The sequence below is a fragment of the Adiantum capillus-veneris genome, chromosome 24 (assembly GCF_014529385.1).
Source record: "Adiantum capillus-veneris isolate H3 chromosome 24, ASM1452938v2, whole genome shotgun sequence".
Taxonomy (NCBI): domain Eukaryota; kingdom Viridiplantae; phylum Streptophyta; class Polypodiopsida; order Polypodiales; family Pteridaceae; genus Adiantum; species Adiantum capillus-veneris.
Window position 1 is genome coordinate 77078579 of NC_140954.1, and position 23281 is coordinate 77101859.

The 23281-nt window shown below is 39.6% G+C and overlaps 1 protein-coding gene across 1 annotated transcript; it reads right to left on the reverse strand.

Moving 5' to 3' along the window:
* Nucleotides 1–17096: 17096 nt before the first annotated feature.
* MAX2 (RNI-like superfamily protein) lies at nt 17097–22806 on the reverse strand. The gene is made up of 3 exons (XM_086498292.1): nt 21632–22806; nt 19895–19967; nt 17097–19830 (listed from the first exon to the last, which is right to left on the reverse strand). Exons 1-3 carry the CDS (start codon nt 21836–21838, stop codon nt 17393–17395), a joined length of 2718 nt encoding a protein of 905 aa, XP_086354418.1. The 5' UTR covers nt 21839–22806; the 3' UTR covers nt 17097–17392.
* Between the last annotated feature and the right edge of the window lie 475 nt (nt 22807–23281).

Sequence of the window (23281 nt, forward strand, 5' to 3'; positions counted from 1 at the left end):
CCCGCCTCACGGTTGTGGGTACCACCGAAGCGAGTTCTCTTAACCAGGGCCATTTTATACTCACTACTTTAAATAATAAACTTGAAGAAAAGAGCTAAAGTCCGAGAGCATCATAACAAACCAATTGGAAGATTATAATCATTAAAAAATCCTCCTTATGCAAGAGATTAGATTTTTCCTTCGAGACCTAGCAATTTTATGGGTAATTCTTTACTTGCCCTATGGGAACTGGCTCTAAAGTTAATCACTTGGCTTAGATGATTAAGAAATTCAGAATTTTACTAATTGATTTACAAGAGAGATGAAGTAAGCAAGCTCAATCACTTTCCTAGTGCGATTTGACGATGCAGAATTATCGCAGGCATGTGTGATAGAAAATTCTCTTCTTATTGACCTAATGAAGGTTTAATTTTAACCTTAATCACATCTTAATGTGTCAGAAAATTGAATCTAATTTAATTACAACACTATTGAGTGGTAAAAGAATGAATTTCATCAAATTTACATTATTACCGGCTAACAATTTATTAACTATGCTGCCTAGAGAGAGAAATCTCTCCTAATCATGTATTAATCATTGATTAAGAATGATGAATGGCTGCATAAATTAGCTAATTGAATGATGATTATGTAATGGAATATAGCTATGTAAACTTAGAGAGCAGCTATTGGGAATTATAGCTAAAAGTAGGCATAGTAGACAAAGAATTTGGGAGAATAATGATGAGAATTAAGAAGAGCCGGAATTAAATCATAATTACCGTGATTAGGGACTGAGAATCCTCTTGATTTTCTGATCCAATGAATCCTCAAGATGAGAATTTGGGCAGCACCTCCCTCCTTGCTTCTCCTTCAAACTGTGTGTGTACCGACAGCACCTTCCCAAGGTGTGTGTAGGTGTGTGTGTACCGGCAGCATCTCCCCAAGGTGTGTGTGTGTGTGTACTGGGTGTGTGTGTGTGTGTGTGTGTGTGTGTGTGTGTGTGTGTGTGTGTGTGTGTTTGTGTGTGTGAGCACACCTTTAAATAGGCCTCCTCAAGCTGAAAATCGACCCTGCTTGCTATTTGCATCTCGGAGCTACTCGAGTTAAGCATGGCAAGTCCAGTCTCCTACCCACCAAGTGTCCAATTGGCTTGGTTAACTGGCTCTCACACTTAGTTGCAAGCTTGGAAACTCTCCCAAGACCCCCACAAGGACAAAAGGCGCCCCCTAGCTGCTAAAGCTGACCCGGAGTGGCCTGGAACCTGTTCCCACACAGCCTCGGGCCCCAGTGCCTCCCCGGACAATTTTTGGAAAATTTGATTTTAGGCTGAAATGGGTCATACGAGTCGGAATTTAATGCCGAAAATTGCTATACCAAGCTCTAACTAAGGCGTACTGGCCCGAGTACCTGCCATATTTAGCAGCCCCCGGGGTCCGAAAATGCATTTTTTCAAATTCAGGGTACGGGTGTAGTTTTTCGAGACGATCAAAACTGGATGGGTCGGGTGACCAAAAACTTACTATTTTTGGAAATTTTTTATAAAAAATATTTCAATTCACATTTTGAAGCTTTAAAACATTCTAAACATCATGGCACTGACAGAATTCATAAAACTGCTAAAAATAGTAACTTTTTTCATTTTGTTCATTTTATGGTACAATGGTGCTCTTTTTGGTCGGGGTCAGAAACCTTACACACATTCAAAGCTATATATGCGGGTATTGGAGCAACAATTTTGCACACTTTTGTCCAACCAAATTGGTTCAAAGAATAATTTTCTTCTATTCACACCCCTATATTGTATCTACTATTATGCAATTTTATGGGAAGCTTGAACCCAGTATCTTCCTTATTATAGAGTGGCCATAGCAAAATTTAGGGTGGATAACATCTTTCAAGAAAAAGATGCTATCAAATATCCAAAACTCGCTGAAATATGAGAGGTTCCCAACCCGCTGACACCAAAGTGGCGATGGGGTCCTTGACAGGTCTCTAGACCTAATAAAAGTCAGAGTCTCTAAGTAAGAAGGGTCCAGGGAATAGACGTTTATCATTGACAATGGCTTGGGTCTATAGCCCTAGAAGAAGACCTAATTCTGTCTCACAGCAAAAACGGGACAACATCTTAAAAGTCCAAAACTCTTTTGGCCCTATAACTTCCATAAATCGGGCTAAGGTATCCTCAACCAATGTTTTTTTTCCCTAGCAAATGTGAGGGAACAGCCGCTGAGGACTCCTCTTCCAAGTGAAGAAGTTTTCTAAACATTTTGAGTGCATGGTGATGGATAGTTACCTGACTAATCAAGTCCATCGATCCTTGATTGACAACCTTAGTCAATCCCCACTTACCACCATGCACTCACACATGTTTCTCTGTTTTCTAATTACTATCACATTCTTTTGAGATGTAAAATAATAGTTTCCTTTTTAGCTTTCTCGTACAGTAGTTCATTAAAATAAGTCTTGAGATCGGTATTAAAAACAGTCTTTCAAAAAACAAACATGTTTAGACTTAAGATAGGGTATTGTCAACCAAAAACATTTACCATAATAACCATGACCAGTACTCTTCTTGTCTCAATATCACCTAAGGGTGAAAAACAACACCCATTCCTTATTCATAATACGGAGTGAAAAACCATCACCCAAAGTTTGGGGTGCCCATACACCAAACCAGTTGCCCATGCAATCAGGCGGCTCCCCTAGGATAAGAAACAGTATCATAACTTATGTAGAAACATCAAGACATGACACGAAGTAGAAACTCATTGTTCATGGGGGTAAGTGACTTATCAGTGGCCTTATAGCCATCCTTATTCATCAAAATATACCAAGGAGTCGGAGGTGTTTTGAAACAAGCTGTCTTAAGAACGATCGAACATATCTTTCCTAGTTCAATCGAGGCTAATCCAAACATTTCTTTCCTAATTTACAAACAGGTGTACGTGGGTTTCTTGGAAGATGCCTTCCATTTTTAGCCAATTTCACCTTTCCTAATTTCTTACCCGCTCTTTTATGTATGCAATGTTATTACTTAAAGAAGAACTTGAATTATTCAACTTAAATTATAGTGAAGACCAACCTAGGAGTGGTCAGGCATCTACTGCAGTGTTGGGGTCTGAATGCTCTCATTTTGTAGGCCTACTACTAGGCCGGCCTCGTGGTCTTGTGACGCTCTAGCCCTCCTTGGGATCATTGCCCTCCTCATCAGACTAAGGGTTTTCTCGGGTCCTCTTTGGAACAATGACTTTTATCCTTATAAAAAGGACATCTATTTATTAGGTAAATCATCAAAATCCTGATTCTTATCGGTTTATAACATATTTCCATTTCTTAGCATAATTGCTTAGATCTTGAAGTAGTTTAGTTGTTTACAAAAGATTCCAAAATTTTAAATATCGATTTTGTAATGCCTTATATTTTAGTATAGCCTAAAGAATTTTTTGATAACTTTCATATTAGATGTTTCTTTAAATTGCACATGAAAATGGTACATTCTTAGTATAAGATTTTTTAAATTAATCATATAGCTAAGATATTCTTATCTTAGATTCCTCTTAGATATTCGGGATCTCCCTAATTATCTTATAAAATTTTGAACCTTTTTTCTAATTTTTTCTTCTTTATTAAGTCTAAAATTGACTTGTTTTTTACTTAATATTTACTAGACTCGTTATCTTATAAAGGTATAATCTTTTCAAATTTCTAACAATGATTTATACTTCTAGTAATTTTTTTTCAAACTTCTAACTCTTTTTATTATTTATCCTAATTAAATTTTAGCCTAAAATAAGATTTTTGAGCTATTAATTACTTAAACTTATTAAGTAATTATGGTACAATTATCCCAACTTGCTAATGATATTTCCTAACTTTGATAATTATCATATAATTAGTTAATCTAATTAACTAATTTTTTCTTTGATTTATCATTCAAATTAGATAATTTTAACTTAATTAAATAGCTAAACTACTTTTTAGTTCATGAGCTGATTATCTCAACTTGCGAATGATGTTTTTTAACTGTGAAAATTTTATGTAATTATCTAAGCTAAATGACTACTTTCTCTCTTTAATCTACAGCTAAAGTCAGATAATTTTAGCTTAATTAAATAGCTAAACTAGTTTTTTGTTCATGAGTTAATTTTCCAACTTTCTAATGATGTTTTCTAGCTCTGATGATTAGCATGTAATTATCTAAATTACTTAACTAATTTATCTATTTAATTTACAACTAAATTAAATAATTTTAGCTTAATTAAATAGATAAACTAAATTTTTGTTCATGAGTTAATTAACCTGTATTGCTCACAATTTTTTCTAGCTCTAATAATTTTATTAAGTTAGTCCGCTAAGTTTTCTATTGGTTTTAGATTGAAAATAGCTAATTTCTTTCTAACTAATTACAAAAACTACCATGAAAATCTTGATATGACTTCCTTGGCTTCTTAATATTGTTTATCATCTCTAATAATTATATTAGAATTAACTAATCTTACTTAATATATTTCTCATTAATTATGATTAAAATTAATAAATTTCAGTCTTGATTAGGGATTAATAATTAAGTAGATTATTAATCTTAGTTTGGATTGAGTAATCCATAGTTAAATAATATGTACTAGAGTAGTTAATAGTAGAGAATGATCTAATATTTTCTAATTAATAGATTAATTAGAAAAATTAGATATAAATTGATATAGATTACTAATTCATTGCGATTATCACTAATTACCTTGCTTAATCACTTATATTTTTTTCTCTCTTAGTGATTTTTGTGAAGTATCTCTCTTGTACGAGATATTTCTAGCCAGGACTCCTAGTCTATTGAATTGTGAGATAGCAGGTCCTATTAATAGTTTTTCTGGGCACTCATAGGCTCTCAAAGGATGAAACTACCAGCTGCTTGCAGCTCAAGCAACCCTCAGGCTCAAGAAGGTGCCATTTGCTTCTAAATCTAGCTTCGACAAGTGCAGATACTCTCTCCCAGTACCTGCCTATTTTGAAAATCAAGCATGCTAATTTTCTGTGCTATTTTTTGCTATTTTGATAAATATTTGGGAAAATATCTAAAGGTTATAGTGAAAGTCCTAAGATTTAATGATTTCTAAAAACCATCCAATTATTTTTGCAATTTAAACTTGTAAGTAGTATGACCTCACTATGATCATTGGATGTGAAAGCTTGGAGTGCTGACTCCCTTACAATGTGTAGAGGGAGTTATCGCAAGCTATGGCATTATAGTAATGATGCCCAATGATGATTTGGAAGTTGTCCAAGTGAACAAGCATTGGACTCTAAGCAACATGCGAGAACATTTAGCCATTATGGATAAAGCTCAATTTCGTCTCCAAGGTCACAATGTGAGGATGTGTTCACCAAAGTTTTGGTCCATCAAATTTTGATATGTATTGCTTCACTTAATGTTGCATGTTTGCAGATTGGAAAGAGAATGGAAGACAAGATGAAGGTCCACAGGATGATTGGATGGATCTATGCTATCATTGTTATAGATTTGTTACAATGCAGTTTTGAAAAATTCCCCCGTGTAATCAATTTGCTTACCTTTTGGCACATTTTGAAATTTGAATATAATTTTTCATTCAACAATAACGGTTTTGTGTACAATTTATTTCAATACCATTTTTATGTATTTTTTAGAATCTTGACATCGCAATGAGGCAAAATTCCCTTTATAGCGTGGTTTGATTGTCCTATAAAAAATATAATTTTATTTCTATTTTTAAAAAGTGCCTTTTTTTTAAAGGGCCATCATTATAAAATGGAAGGCTTGATAACTCATTCTCACTTTTCAGTTTTGCAACCCTTGAGCTCTTCCACTATCTGCCAACACTCCAAACAAGATATGGATTCATCCACAACCTCCTTTGCCTCTGTACCCACATCCACCCCTTTGACACGCTTCACCCTCTTTCTTGACGACACCAACAACAAGGGAAAGTTGGAACTTCACACAATATTTATGTCTCTCTGACCTTGCCACCATAGTTACCCTCCACATGGACGCATTTATGGAGATTTTGGAATTCATGGAGGAGCACATCATCAAATATGTCCTAACTATCCTCCCACATGCATGGATTTGGGTGCCTTGCGACCTCCTACGCTACATCCACTAAAGAGATCACTCGTTCTCTAAGCAATTGATACAATTCCAAGAAATTCTTGTCGATACAAGCCATTTTTTGGGCAAGCAGGCCCCAGGGATGCTAGCGCTAAAGAAGCACAAATTGGGGGTGGAGTACCTTTTTTGCTTGGCTACTTTCATTTTCCTCATCAGCAAGGAACCCATTTTGGAGGAGGCAGGACTACCACACCTACAAGTCGGCTCTATCATCAAGGATGCCAAGGAGTCATAGGGTGTCCCCATGAAACCTTCGATCAAAGGCCAGGCACTGCAGCTTGAGTATCCCAGTGGGCTCAAGGAAGTGGTGAAAAACCCATTGTTATGGCTAGCACTAGTGCCACTCTAGAGGATGCACCACTCACAGATGAGGCAATCCAGAAGTAGAGATCAATTGCTTATCGTCAATGGTAGTGGATGGGGAGGAGTCTCTTTTTTTGCATGACTTGGAGAAAGCGTTCGGCATGTGCATGGATGAGTGTCTAAGTGTGATATGCACCAGTGTCCAATTTCCCCTAGACTCCATGCTAGATGCCCTTGAGAGCAAGCTCCTTCCACTCGGCGACTCTATTCTCATTGATTCTATCACACTTGTGTGTGAGGAGGTACTGGCAATTGCACGTGGAAGAGGGAAATTTTCAAGCCACGCAAGCCAAGGTTGTGGATGCAAGGACACCTACTTCGCTGCAAAACCCCCCTCTGATGATCCAAAGATCGTGGATGAGATGAATTATATCTTAATTTCAAAGTTGTTTGTTCTTACCTTAATTTTCATTTTTTTACCCTTGATTGGTTTTTGACAAGATGTCTTGGAGCTTGATGAGTTTGTAGCACAGATGGGCAGCAAGCAAATAGTCTTTGGACCATAGTCATCCCTTGCATATTACACAGGAAAACTCCCCCCTGGCGATGTTGCCATTGCACACAATGAATTCACTCTCGAAGATCACTTTATGACATGGTCTTTGAAAGCCTTGAGCAAAGTCTTGTGCTTAAGCACAATTTCTCAAGTTGCTCATCTTGTATTCCTAGTGTGTAGATTCCTGGCATGCAATGCATTTGGCACTTGCTTTCATGGCAAGGTGCTTGTTTAGATAGGGATTCGCACCTCCGTTGGCTCGACTGACCTTGAGGCGATAGCGCACTCCCTCTTCGTCGGGGAGTTGCCTTATGTGCAAAAGAGACACCAAGAGATGGCTAAGAAACTTATGGGCACCCCGAATGAATGCTATAATATATCGCTTTTTACATACAAATGAAATATATGCAATTGCCTCTCTATCTTATACATTTGGTTCAATTACGTTTTGAATTTTTTAAAGATTCTTAAACGATGTTGTCATTTATTAAGGTGTGTCCTTTTTGCTTTGCAAAAACAACTCATTGTAATTATTGTTGATGTCAAGGGCGAGGGGATGATGGATGCATGGGCACTTGAATTTGATCAAATATGTGCTTTTTTGGTGTCTTGGGGTGCATACAAGGTCAAAAAAGGAAAAAAAAAGTAGGTGGCCACAAGGACTCACAGAACTGCCAAACACGGACTCAAAGGTGAATGGATGCATGGACACTTGAATTTGATCAAAGTATGTGCTTTTTTGGCGTTTTGGGGTGTACAAAAGGCCAAAAAAAAGGCAAAAAGAAGAGTGCCCACAAGGGCGTGCAGAACTGCCAAAAAGAGGGATCCCTGTTGGCAGTTTCGTGCACCCTTGTGGCCACCCCTCTTTTTGCCTTTTGTTTCTCCTTGTGTGCACCTCAAGTCAGAAAAGTACATATTTTGATCAAATTCAAGTGTCCATGCATCCATATTCACCCCCTCACCCTTGACACCGGTGGACCCAAAGGTTGTGCAGCATGTAAACATCATTTAACTTAAAAACATTAGGAAGTTTAAGAACTTACATAGAAGATATAAAACTCTGATTCCATTGATTTAATCATCAACAAAATGTTGGGATATAAAAGTAGGGTGGCTTATAGAAAAACAAAAGTTTCACTAGGGCTAATGCTCAAAGTCTCACCTCAATTGGCGTGCAAGTTGCATGTCTTTTGGTTGTATAGTCCCTCATTGGAATTCAGTCACTTGAGCCAACAATTCCTCTTATCTGGTTCAAAGATTGTGCTTACTATTGCAAGTGGCAGTTCTTTCACACTTGTTCATGCATTGTATGTACCTGGGATCTAGAAGAATCTTTTATTTTTGTATCTGCACTTGCTAGACTTGATCTTGTAGTCAAATTTTTGGATGACAGATGTACAATATATGATCTCAGTTTTGGTGATGAAATTGTTGCATCTAACATTTTATGTCGTGGATTGTATAAGCTCACTTTGTATGACAAGTGTGGGTAGAATTTTGCAAATGTAGTTCAGGCTATTTCAGATGGAAAACTTTGGCATGCATGTTTTGGGCATTTGTTTGTGAAGGCTGTATTTTGGCTAAGATGCATCGTTTAAAGTTTTCAAAGGATGGTTCAGTTAGGGCCCCATGGAGGTTGCAGCTTGTGCATAGTGATGTTTATGGGCCCATGCAAACTCCATCCTTGGGAAATTACCTTTATTTTGTGAATTTCATTGATGATTACTCTAGGCATGCATGGGTGTATCCGCTTAAGGCAAAGTTTGAAGTGTTTTTGTGCTTCAAGAAATTTTTAGCTATGGCTGAAAATGTCTTGAAATGTACGATGGGCACCCTCTAATCCGATCGAGGGGGGGAGTATATATCTCATGAATTTAATGCATTGATGGCTAGTTGTGGGATAAAACACTAATGTACAGTTTTGTATACACCTCAGTAAAATGGTATTGTTGAAAGGAAAAATAGGTCTCTTATAGAAATGGCAAGATGTATGGTCAAAAGTCAAGCTTTACCACATTCGTTTTAGCTTGAGGCCATCATGTGTGCCATTTATGTACTTAACATGTGTCCTACGAAATCTTTGTAGTCTATGAATCCATATGAGGCATGGCATGATAGAAAGCCTTCTATTGAGCACATGCATTTTTATTTTTATTTTTATTTGGCATATGCTTTGGTGCCACAAATGCAACACAAAAAATGGATGATAAGGTTGTCAAATATATTTTTGTTGGTTATAGTGCTGAAAGAAAAGGTTACATGTTGTATCATCCGCAAACAAAGTGTATCTTGGTTTCATGGGATGTTGTGTTTGTGGAAGATTTTGTTCAACCCTTGCTATCACGTGCTAGAGACAGTGATGTAAGCTCACAGCACATTTATGACACTTGTTGCCTCTTTTCCGTGGTGGAAGCTCGAATGTAAATTCCAATGAGGCAAATGTACAGCCTATGGGGGTTTTTGAAAATGTTACAAATCAGCCTATTAATGATGCAAGTGTACATGATGTACTTGATGAAGAAAGGGTTGAGAATGAGCAAGCTAGAGGTATGCCTAAATGGCTGGTGCATACTTTGAGTGATAGTAAATTGGATGCACCTTTGTCTAGTCATACTTGTTCAGGTTCTCATCATGCATCTTATGCATCAGATTGTTGTTCTTTGGTTGTGTCTAGTTTATGTGATGTTGAGGAACCTCTGTCGCATTACCACTATGTCAGGAAGAGGCTCTCAGCACAAGAGATCAGCTTGGCTTATGTGCCAACACAACAGATCTTTTCACAAAGGCATTATCCTGTGAGAAGTTCAAAGCCTTTTGCAAAGCTTTGGGCTTATTCCTCTTTGTGGATTGAGCATGTCCTTAGGGAATGGCACTTCCCTATACTCTATGTGCCAGCTCTCCTTCATCCCATTACTCCCAGGGGGGATTTGTTAACATATACACGTGGTAGTGATGTGTGTAAACACACTTAGGACCGCCGGGGTATTTTTTCCTCTCACTAGGAGATTTTTCCCCCCGTGCATTGTATATATGCCCATCACTCTAGGGGCACCCCTAATTTCAACAACTTTCAATGCGTGTCAATTAGAAAAAAAGTCAAAAATGGTTTTTTTTAATATGCATATATGTTAAGGGGAGTTTAAGGCAAAAAATAAGTGAAAATAATTATTTTGTTTTAAGTCACTTTTTGGCCCTTAGTTATGCATGTTTTTAATAATGTGGCCACACTCCCTTTTCCCCCTTCACTTTCAAAAGGCTAGCGAATTAAAGGAACCTCCTAGATCCACATCCTACATGGACCTAAAAAAAAGGCTACAAAAGCCAGCTTCTATCCTTGTCCTCTTAACCCTACACAACATTAGCCTTCATCCCAAAAAATTAGTCTTTCTTACAAGGTCCATGCAAAGTTCATATTTTTCATAATGGTAGCTCTTTGACTCACATTTGTTGACAAAAATTTTCAAACAAGGAGAATTTGTATTCGTATATTCCTTGAAACAACACATCTCAAAATCCAATAAAAAGGAACATGGTCCAGCTGTGATACAGAGTGTCTCACTAAGTAAGGTTTTTAAATTAGCCATCCTAAACAAAATCATGGAAAATTGGAAAAGTGGATGTTGTTTGCGCAAATATAATTTATTACTGACCAATTATCTTAAAAAAGAACGCATGATGCGACACCAAAAAAGTCATTGATGAGGCTCAAGAGAAGGCTCGCACTCGAGTATTGAAGAAGAAAGCAGTTATGCAACCAATCCCAAAAATCATGCTAGTGAACATACTGCAGGTTCAAGCCCTCCATTTTACTCAAGCCTTAGCAGAAGATGAAGTCAAAACATATGAAGAATGGTTGAATGGTCTTGACATAAGAATTACAATGACCTTGAAAGATGGAGTTAATGTCAAGGCTTTAGTAGATACATGTGTCAAAATCAGTGTAGTAAGTTACTTCAGTTATTAGAAGGTAACTGTCCAACTATTGGAATATTACATAGCTAAAGTGAAAGCATGTCATAAAGAATTTACTCCAACTTTGGGAATGATCAACCTTAACATCTTTGTGCACGGACTTTCTTACCCACACATATTTATCTCCATTTTAGACGAGTACATGAATGAAGAGAGGATACTAAGAGTTCCATGGCTGAGAAGGTATAAATCAGTTCTGTTATGGAATTGATATTTTATTGTTTATTGCAGTTGACAGGTGGAAAAGACTTGACCGAGTTAGGCTATTGCAAAAGGATATCATATTTATGTATATTTGATTATTCAAGTGCTCTTTATGAGCTTTGGCCATTTATGACCGGCCGGCCAGTTTGTACTCACTTTGACCATTCAAGAATCTATAAATTAAATACGTGCAAGAGGGAAATGGTTACTCTTGCACGGGGGGAGATTGCACCCAGTGTCTGTGTACTTCTTCTCCCCTCTCCCCTCTTCTCTCTCGCCGTGCCGGCGTAGCACTCCGCTCTAGGAGGTGCGCCTGCACGCGCTCTCTCGCTCTCTCTCGCACTATGTTCCTCTCTGTTCATGTATCTTGCGATTATGCGTCTATGTGGTCGACAGGTATGTAGATTTATTCATTTTTCTCTTGCTATGTGCTATTTTCGAGTAGTTTGTTGGGCTCTCTACGCTCCCGTCTGTAGCAAGTTCAATATCAAAATGACAAGGTCTTGGAACTTACACTTAAAGGGGGACAGCTAAAAGTACCACTTACCTACAACAAAGAGGAATGGAAGGCTGATTGACGAGCTTCAAAGCTGGCAAAACCATGTCTCAACGCAACACCTATATCACATGCCCGCCATGGAATATACCCTCATCAAAATAGGCATGCAAGAAATCAAAAAATATTGGGTACCAAAATCTTAGCTTCAATTAAATCCTAAGGAGATTTGGATATCCAAAGACCAATCCAAAAACAAATAGAGTACCTACGAACCTCATGAACCAAGTATGAAACCACATAGTAAGAAGAAAGTGCAACCACCTAAGATCAAATGGGTGTGGAAGCCAAAAAATCCGCCAAAAGCAAAGACACCAATCAAATCGACTTATAAGTGGGTGCAAAAGCTTCAACAACCATCATTTTCTCCTTCAAAGAAAAAACCAATCTCTCAAAAGATTGATCAACCAGACAAAGATGGTTGTTCATGAATGACTATCAAGAAACGTGTTTAATTGCTTCAAGATTTTCTATTTAAGAGAAAACCATAACAAGAAGCTTCAGCATCCAAAACCCTTTCTTTTGGATCTTGTGGAGGGTAGGTTGTAGGTTCTAGTTCTTCTTCCTCTATCCCCTTGCAGATTTAGAGTTTCTCTATGGCCAAGAGTAAAGAGAAAGGATAGAAAGTGAAGCTCAAAAAGACATCTCAATGTAACATTGAAATGGAAGGCACCTAAACATCTAAGCGAGTCCCCACGGCTACATCAAAGCAGCTATCCCCGATACAAGAAGTCACATGAGGAGAATATGCAAGAGACATAATCTCAAGAACTTCCCACCACTAAACCAAAACCGCTAGAGAGTGCACGGGCTAAAGAAAACAATGAAGAGCAAGCAAAAGAAGACATGAAAGAAGATACAACAAATACTCCTAAGCAAACTCAAGAAGAGACAAAGACGGAGCAACTGAAGGAAGACACCATAGCGGATGAGAAGGAGAGAAAGTCAAAGCAAGTACCTCTCAGATAGCCGAAATGAAAGAGAGAGAAGATTATACTCAGTTTGCCCATTACATTGTTGAAAAGATGAAACAAGAAGGATATGCCCGGCAAAACAAGATCCAAGAATATGAAGGCAACTGCCATTTTTCTACTCTCTTTACACATCATTGTTTGAATCTTTGCACATCAAAACGCTAGTTTTAATTTCCTCTAGTTATCAAAATTGAGGCTTAATTTTATGAGCCAAAAGTTATGGCCAAAAGCCCACTTGTCATAAAAATTGTGAAAACAAGCTGAAAATAGGACGAACAACGAACACGCAAGGAGAGGGCAACCTCAAGAAAGTCTGGGCTCATACTAGCTCATAGAGTGGCTTCCACTCACACCCAAACAATTGATTAATAGTGTTGGTCTACTTCTCTTCAAACCCAATTGATTCATTACTTCTTCACCCATCATACAAATATGTGCTCCACCATCAATGTACATTGGAGACATGTTGTCCTTTAGCTTTTATGACCATAACTATATCCTCGAGATTTTCACTAGAAACAAGGCCCATGGCCTTCGTTTTTACCCTTCTTGTACTCACCCTTTGTCCACTATGTGTATACTTTAGGAGCAAAAAAATCAAATTGCTTGCACTCCCTGAGTAGAAGCTTTTTTTTTCCAACACACCAGAGGGCCCACTGGGGGAGTAGAATGCACCAATTTGTTGCAAATCAACCAACTCGTCTATGGAAAAAAACTTAAGCTCGTTAATGCCTTATTAGTTGCAGAAAAAACAAGTGAAATTATCATTTTCATTATCGCTATTTAAGCTTGAATAATTAATAGGCTTAATCTTTTACATTGATCAGGTCCAATCTCTCCTTGAAGAAAAGAGGGCCTGATTATGCTCTCAATATGATGTTTTTATAAGCAAAAAAAAAACCATATTTTCAGTAATAACACTAACAGAGAATATTAGAGGTTTTAGGCCCTTCGGTCGGGGTACTTAAAATGGCCAAGTGAAAAAAAAAACTCTCTATAAAGTTTTCCTTCCAAGTTTTGGCAATTTATTTGTCAAGCTAGAAAGAAGTTTTTTATACCTTGTTTCTACCATAGGTTGGTTATGAGAGAAAGAAAACAATGGATTTTTTTCCATGTCAAAATACAATCCGTATAGATAGAATTATGGTGTCATAAATTTTAGTAAAATTTCAAATTGTTTTGTCAAGAAAATCATAAAATTCTTATATCTTTTTATAGAGATGGTCTTTTTTATGTTTATAAAAGCGAAGTGTTAACACTTAGTGCTACAAAAGAATGGAATACACTTTAAAGACAAGTTTTCAAGTCACACGCAAGTTATAAACATAATTTCATACTTGAGCACATGCTAAATAAGAGCATAATTTTGGTATTCCAAAAGTCTCCTCGTGAAATTGAGGCTATTCTAATGCAATTTGACAACTACAAATGACTTTATATGTTGAAACCAAGAAACTACGTATTTTTTGGTCTCCCTGACGCAATTAAATTTCGTTGTTTGAACTCTATCTTGAATTTTTTATCGTAAAAAAAACTCTTGAAAATCTTGAGTTCCCCATAATAACATTAAAACCAACGTTTTGGACACCCCAATTGTGTATGTACCACGTACTTTGATACATTTAGTTGATCTACATAAAAATTTTGATATTATTTGAAGTTTTAAATGCTTATGTCTCAAGAATGAAAATACCAAAGTTCTCTCTTATGGAGTTTTAAATATTTAAAATAATCAAATAATTGTTACATACCAAAGCCCTTCTACTTGCCACCTTAAGTCCTCAATGAAAAAGATAAGCAATGTATGACTCACAAATACATCAAAAACATATTTTTCTTTGTATACAATGATATGCTTGAAATGACTATCAAACCATAGAACTTTCCATTATTTTATATCCTCCCAAGTCAAAATTTTTTACACATGAAACTTTCAATTATCTATAACAAAATTGAGAAAAAAACACCTAAAATTTTCTACAAGATCGCTTCATTTTTTCTTGAGCTTGTAAAGTCGATTTCTTCAAACCATCAATCACAGTTTTGTGAGGGTCAACTTGATGAGTATAATTCATCATGGTAGATTCTAAAATACAAGGTTATATTTTTAAAAGACCCTCTAGTTAAACATATTTAAGCATATCAAGAGGGTTTTCTTAAATAAACCATTTAATGCAAGTAGCATTTAATATAAATTTATAAAAAATAGATATTTAAGTGTCCTGTTTTGGTACCAAACTAATGTTAAGAGTGCCATAACCACCTATGAAAGAAAGATGATTGTTGCCTCTGAAAGATATGGCATTCTACATTCTACAATAAAAACTCTTTGTGAAGTTGTACTCCAAATATTAGTGGATCAAAAGGGCGTCAACGGACTGCAATAAATGAAGCACAATACCCAAGGTAGCAACTCGAAGTAGGACCACTGACTTGTACAAGAACAAAATAGTGGCCGATGATAAAGATAAGAGGTAAGAAGCAATCAACATCACCACATGATTCGCAAAGAGAGCTCAAAAAGAAGAACCAACATGAACATTGAACTAGAGAAACTGTGGACTCTTGTGACAATACACTTAATGAAGGTGGCTCTTGTAATTCATTGAAAACCTAGTAGAAAGGAGAGAGAACAGCTCACGTAGAACCAGATGAAACAAAATACAAGAAGGTAAAAAGTGGGAGAAAGGCAGGGGAAGCCGATTAAATCAATGGCGAGAGGCCTGCGAGAAGGCAGAATACAGGGCGGTTCCTTTGACAGAAGAATTGGAGGAAAAATCACTGCACCTCTGTACTGCAGCTTGCGCTCACTGAACCGAATGCTATGAGTTCCAACAAGAACCAATGCGCTCTCTCTCTCTCCAAACAATTCAAATATCTTCAATAGACTGCAACGAGTCTCTCCCTCCTCCATGTGACAAACGTAGCCCTCCATGGCATACCTGTTTCAAGGGGGCTATGGTGAAGGAATTGCAATTGACGGACTATGATAATAGGTTACACAATGCCCAGTCCATAAAGTTGGGCCACCAATCTTTGGAGCACGATAGATCGACTAATCAAAGATATCTGACTTCAAAGGCCAAGGCAGACCAGTTCTCACCATCATCATGCAGCGTTTAAGTATACAGAGGATAATACTGACAGCATTAATAAGCTGGAAGATAGGGCCCTTAAGGATGGAACATGGCCATTTCTAGAAGAGCTTCCTCTTCCAAATTGTTGTGATGTGTGTGACCCACCATGAAAGACAGTGAGCTCTATTTTATGAAAACAATGACCAGCAATTGCAACATCATGATATCGAACATCTATCACATCCAAATCCAGAAATACTTATCAGATTTTTGAACCTTAACTCCTCTGCAATAGAAAATCAACCGTTAGGTCAGCTCAAAGATGCCACAGATCTCAATGCATCACAAGTGACCTATTACATACTGATGGTAGCCCTTTCACCCCTCGCAAAGGAGCAACCAACTTTGGCCTACATTAGAGGATGACAGTGGCCCACATATACATAAGACTATCGTCAAGAAAAAGGAAGAAAATAGGTTTGCCATCATCATTCACTTGCCATGTGGCACTAATCGGCAAGCTTCATCCAACAATCCACAGTTGCTCCCGGCAGTCCCATCATACATGCTTTACTAAGGCTTTGCATAAGCCAAAAAGAAACCTAAAGGGGGGGCAAAGTGACTTCCTAAAGGCCCCCAAGTTGAAACTGCACGACTGCTAGACCACTTTGCTAGCAAAATATTGTCATGTGGCAGCTTTGAAAAACGAAGCTCCAGTCCACCTTATGATGCACAACTGAGCCATGCCCAAGGGAAGGCTTACTCATGACAAGAATTTTGCAAAGCAGAATAGACAAGGCCAAGGATATGGCGCCTGCCAGTGCCAGCAATCAGGGTCCATTATACATCTATCCTGTACAAACCTGTTTGTGAAGGATGTATGAATCAGGACAGGAATGGCCTCAAACACGCTCTAAACATCCAGGCCAAGATCTTTAACACAGACGACATGAGAGTGATCGGCCTCCATTGACGGAGGTAAAAGACATCTCCGCCCTTGGGTACAAGAGAAATCAACCCAGATGACATAGCGGGAGGTATCACAACTGTGTCAAAAATATGATGCAGTTCAGAAAGCATCACAGGCCTCGGCGCATCCAAAAATGCAGGGAAGAATGCCACGTCAAACCATCCTCTCCCAGATGAGATGCACTATCAATACCAATCACTGCAACACTTGAAATTCAACATAGCTACCAAGTTAGATTGGGTCCACCTCATATCAACAATGGCTGCAGCCTGAGAATACATACACCAGAACAACTTACTCCAGAAGGAACCAAAAGAATCAACAATGCATGTAATCTAGCTAATTACACCTTAAACAGCAGAAAACTAGAGGCTCACTCAGTAAAATCAAGGTCACTTACAAAAAAGGCACACCACCACCTACATTCAAAAGTGTTGGTGATGATGGAACCCAAAAAAAGGAACCTGCATTTGTCATGGCAAAAACAGACGGTAGAGCAGGTCAAATTGGACATTGCCACCACCCCTATAGCATAAATGACCCACTAATATGGGAAAGGACGGGAGCCATTTCAAAAAAAGCACTCTTGAAAAAAGGAACCCTTTTAATGCTGCTAATTTATGGTTGTGTATGATTAGTGAAAGATGGTATAGTTAGTCAGGGAACCCACGTTCTGAGAGGGCTGCTTCAAACCTTATACAAGCATCCGCTCGTGTCTCCGTATTCAACTCTACCTCTGGAGCAGGGTAGTAATCAAGCCTAAGCTGCACATCCCTTAAATTTGGTACTTTCAGAAACATCCTCAAGAGGTGTTCATTAATGGTTCCATGAAGTCTGAGCTTCCTCAATGTCGCACACTGGGATATGAGACCAGCAGATGGCAGAGAAAGCCCCCTCCTGTTGGCATCCCTGTCCTGAGGTGGCCAATAATCAAGCTCCTGAAATTTCACACGTTCGATACCTTGCAAATACCACCTCTCCCATAAACTAAGCTCCATATGACCTTGAGGAGCACTAAGAGCATAACCCACTATTTCACTGCAGTCTAAAGTGAGTTTTGACAATGCTTCATAAGATGCCAATGTGCTTATACCAGCTAGAAGAACCTTGGGTTTGGGACATGCTCGACAATCACCTTCCACCTTGATTCGGACTTCCTCCAAAGATGGACAAAATTGCAATCCCATAACAGGCAGTGGCGAAAGCAGTTCACCAATAGGTATCCATAAGTGGAGAGACTTCAGCTTACTCCATTCACCTTCGCGAAATGCAAGAGAAAAGGCAGGGTTACCAAAGTGTGGGAAAGCATCCCCCAATTCTGATTCTAAGCCATGGGTAACGCCGCTGCTGCTGCCCACTGATTCTGATTTAGAAACCTGGCTCGTGCCACTGCTGCTGCTCTGTCGGAAAGACCCACCAGGCCAACTGTTGGAAGCTGTGTCACTCTCCTGACCAATTGGCGCAAAATTAAGATTTAAGATTTCATGTGAATGGACCCTTAGAGGCTTATCTGTGGCGTCTCCTAGTTCAGGAGAGATAAATTGGGCATTGCTCAGTTTTGTAGCTGAAGGCCCGACAAACTCCTTGCCCACTCTTTGGGTAGTCTCATGCACGGAAGCAGGCTGCGGCTGGCTCTTGTGAACACCCTCTAGCTCACTTGCTACAAAATCTGGGCTCAATTGAAAATCAACAAGCAGTTTTACAATGGTGCCCTGAATTGGTTGCAAAGCCCAGAGAGTGTCAACGGCATCCATTTGTACACAGCAAGTCACCTGTACATCCACAAGATTATGCTTGAGCTGTCGCGCTAAACTATGCAAACCAGCCCTTGAGATTTCCTTGCATGAATGGAGAGCCAACTTCTGAAGCCCCGTGCAGCCAGATGCTATTGCAATCAAGTCAAGGTTGCTGAGATCTGCACAGCATTTAATGGTTAAATTTTTGAGTCCCGTACACATGGCAATACCATTGGGTTGCGGTCCATTGCACAGACCATGAAAATGCCCAAGGCACAAAGATGTTAACCTCCGGCAATGAGAAGCAAGCGCCTCCAGAATAGGCCTCACATCCCATACATTCTGTGAGAGCACTATTGCAAGATCCTCAAGCAACGGAAGAGCCTGAAAAACACCTTCAAGACCCTGTCTGCCGATCTGTGCATCCTGGTCATCAAATGTATACTCTCTATCTCCTTGTGCGTCATTGAATGCTGCGGTGTCTATGAGCTGCAGCACTTTCAGCTTCTTACAACTAGCACCCAGGTGCAAAAGCGCATCATCATCAACAAAATCCAAAAGGCGTGGATCAAACACAAGGACTATTCGTAGGTCTTCTAGATTTGGACAGGACCTTGTGATGGCCTCCAATTCAGAGGCCTTGAACCCCTCCACTGAAACTTTTAGAAGATTGAGGCAACGTAGATTTTTTGATACAAACGGCTCCATCATTAGGGCTGGCGGGATATCTTCGGTCCAGCAATAAAATTCAGAAAGGTCAAGACTTTGAAGGGACTTGCATGATTGCATTAGGAAGCGAAACTCCATACCAAGGCCACTAGCCTCCTCAAATTGAGTGGGCCTCTGATGCCACCTCACAAGCTTCAAAGACTGCACATCAGGCCAAAAACATGCCACCATATCAATATCCCTTGCATCACGCACGTATATGGTCATATACTTGACTTTTGGGAAAGCTTGCTTAAGAACCTGCCCAACTAGGACAGCCCTTTCTGACATCGATGGAAACAAAGAGTACCCCCATGGTGAACAATGAGAAAGATCAAGGCACTCCACTGCTTGGAATGATCTGGGAATAAGATAAAGATCACTCACACATCCTCTGAGACACAAATTTGTCCTGGTTGCTCTCTCCAAACTGTACCACTCCATGCAAACCAAAGCCATTGAATTTCTTGTGCGCGTATCTGAAATGCGCGTAAATATGATGGCCAGTATGGGTTCAGGAATGTCTGAGATACAAGTTGTAGACACTGAATCACCAAACCGAGGTCTTTTCTCTCTCCTTTGCACTTCTTCAAGAATGTCAAAAGGTATGCGAGACCATCGAGGTGGAGATGGGGGAACTTGAAGACCTGAAAGCTCCATTCTTCAGACTTCAACAAGATGTAACGCACTGCACATAATTTACTCGTTGACACCATTTCGCATCTCGTTGCTCTCCCTGCTCCCATAATTTGCTTGGAGAAAGAATGCCCAATGTAGGCAAACCCTACGCATAGAACACAGTTAATTTCCTCACATGCTTTGAACAACCAGAAGATAGAAACAAATCGATGCACTGCACTGACTAAAGAACAAACGAAAAAACTGAATCTTCTTCACTCTGAGGTTGAGAGCAATAACATTTGACCAAAAAAAATTTAATTCATGATCAAAATAAACTACCAACTGGCACCAATCGCCTGCTAATTTTAGCAGATCCTTTTGTCAATACTTTCGAGAAACATTTATTGGCCATAACCATTGTGGCCCCTGAGGATCACACTCGCTTCAAATGATTCCCACTTAAGCCATAACCCAGCAGCACCCAGGCCAAGTCACGGTAAACTATACAACCCCCCCCCTCCCTTGGGCAGGAAAAGAGAGATAGTGTACCCATGACAGGGTGAGGTACTAAATGAATGGGTGAGGGAAAATGGGTCATGCCCCGTACGCATGAACCTTCAGACAACACAATGGGGTGTTATGCACACCTCCTCCTTGATTATACAGAGCTTTGTTAGTCTCCTTCCCTTGTGAACCAAACTGTGGTTGCTTCCTTTCCTCCTATCATGTAGCACACTTAGAAACCTTTTAATACCCTTTTGCTTGCAGGCTTAGGTGCAAGATATGCCTACTGGTATTAGCCATACTTTATGTATTACTTTATGTAATATGGAGATCTATTACTCCTCATTCCACCAGAAAAATGTTAGGAGAAGCTCGATAGGCCTAATGGTGGGGCAATTATATGTTTCAGCTTGAACAGGCTTATTCAGAGTAAAGAGGTTTAAGCACACAATGCTGAACCTTTTCTTTTCTCCTGCTAAAAAATTGTCAAGTGGCCCATCATTGTTTCTTTAGGACCTGAATTTTAGCGTAATTCTTCTTATGTGTCAGGGAAGTATGTGAAGTAGCTGTGTTAGTCATAGGCTTGCGCTACGATTACCAATCTAGGTTTTCAAAAATTGTTAAATGGTTTGCACAGATGTGTATTTAGAAACTTACTTCTGGCCTACAAGGATCGAGTACATGGCCGAATTATTACACATCAAGAATTGATTTAAGTGACAATAGATCGGTCCTTCAAAGCAAATGCAATGTGATAAGAAGCCCAAGTACAGGCCTTTGCACATTATCTGATCAAAACTCAAGCCTTTCCAATGGGTAATAAAGTAATCCAGTACTGATCCTAAATACAAAAATGAATAAACATGAGACACTTCCAAGTGAGTTTACGATCAGATAAGGAAGCCTAATCTCTCTGCTTGACAATTTTAAATTGCTTTCAAAAGGCAATTACCTGGCTCTCAGCCGGTCTATATACATGTAGACATGCATGAAAAGAAGCACAATGCTTGTTTAAAAATTACGTGGAGCAAATGAGGAGACTAAAATGACGAATTTTAGTTGTAAATTTGGCGGCGAAGCGAAGGTCCATGTTTCTTCATCTTCCTCTAATGATTAAGCGCACACACACATTCAAACAAAGTCTTGTGGAGTGACGAGCAGGTAAAAACTACAAACTCTCTGGGTGTCAACATGGAGATGACAAGAGGCTCCATGAATCCTCGTATGGGAATCGGGCATGCAAGCGAGATTACTCGGGCGAGTAAGTGCGGTTCAGTTCAAGCACACAAACAAATATGGGTATTGCAGAGAAGAGAACCATACCTGGATCGACGACTTGCAGAACAAGGCGGCCATTTTTCTGTTTGACAGCTTGAAGGAGGCAGGCCGCCTCGCTCTGTCGATCGACCCGTTTGCTTGCAGAAGAAAATTGCCTGTCGAGTGAGCTTTAAAAGATGAAGGAGGCGACCGCCGATTGGCTGCCAGCCCACCACGCTCGGCGCCTAGAATTTCTCTCCCGCATTCAAGCATCCAATGATAAGGCGTAAGTACTCATCATCCAGAGAGAGATCGTCGCTCACGTACGCATACAAATGTCGCCCATACTTGGCGTCCTCGAATTCAGGTGCTCTGCATCGAAGGACTGCAAGTGCCCCACTCACTCACTCTCTCTCTCTCTGTCTGTGTGTTGAGGGGCACAACGGGCAATGGGCAACGTAGTTGCATTACAATTGGAATTTTGGGTTCGCTTCACATCACACGCCGTACAAAAGCCCACATACGCACCCAAGTCCCAACACTCTGTGAAGTGGTCCACACAAGCGCACACATGCACATACAGTCACATGCCTGATGCCTCGCTCACCTACAGCTTGTAGTGGCCCGCCTAGACTCGCCCTGCTGCCTAGAATTGCGTCTGTGTTCATTTCTGCTGCCTGGGCTCTCCAATGGGTAAATTGCGTTACCTAACGCTGGTAGGACCGTGTGAGAGAGAGAGAGAGAGAGAGAGAGAATAAGTCAAGAGAGCCCACAATTTTATTACACAACAAGTCTATAGCCAGAGAAGGAACCGGCCCAGGCCCCACACCAGCTGATAGATGCCAGATCGTAACAGCGGCCTAGGCAGAGAGAGAGAGAGAGAGAGAGAGAGAGAGAGAAAAGGAAGTAGAAGAAGACTCAAGGAAGAGAATTGTGATGAGAGCATTGAGCCACAACAGTGACCCACCAATTTCCAAGACATGGTATGGGGAGAGAGAGCAGGCGCGACTCGGGAAACGAACACATGAATGAATTGCTGTCCGAAGAGTACGAGAGCCCACAATTCAAGGGCGGGGGAGAGCTTGTGACGTTGTGTGTGTGTGTGTGTGTTGTGTGTGTGTGAGAGAGAGAGAGAGAGAGAGAGAGAGAGAGCTAGCTCGCAGCCTCGTCTCTGAGCGAGAGATTTTTACGCACGATTCACTCCAGTCTACACCCCACTTGATCCTGGCACCTGCCATGAACTCTAGCCTCCCGCTCTCTCTCTTTCTCTGTAGGCAGGTATAGTATGGTACTACAAACAAGTTGCCCACTTGCTATAGCTGTGCACAAGAATATCAAATAGCATTATAACTCTTAAGGGCAGCGCAGCCTCGCATTCAAGCTTTATCGAGCATCATAGCTACAGCCTTCAACCTATTCTGAAATGCATGCTTTTGATGCCAAAAGGAAGGCCACATCTTGGAAATCTTAATATGTGAAACCTCTTAATTAGAAGAGATTAGGTGAACGTAAAGCTTGATGCCAAACTCAAAAGATGGAAGGGTAGAAAGACAGAGAGGGATGGAGAGGGAAAATGCTATAGTGTTACCTTACATGCTATAAGTTGTCAATCCTCTAGAGGCGTTTCTCCTTTACATATAGAGAAGCCCGGGCACCTTAGAAACTATAGATATAAGTTGGCTTGATTGTCGCAAAAAGATGGCTAGCCTATTCGTT

Excerpts from the sequence above, each read along its gene's own strand:
- MAX2 (XM_086498292.1), bottom strand. The coding sequence starts at position 21,838 with ATGCTTGAATGCGGGAGAGAAATTCTAGGCGCCGAGCGTGGTGGGCTG. Across the intron at positions 19,968-21,631 it reads TCTGCAAGTCGTCGATCCAG|GGTTTGCCTACATTGGGCAT; the intron begins GTATGGTTCTCT and ends TTCTATGCGTAG. Across the intron at positions 19,831-19,894 it reads GCAACGAGATGCGAAATGGT|GTCTTCAAGTTCCCCCATCT; the intron begins GTCAACGAGTAA and ends TGGAGCTTTCAG.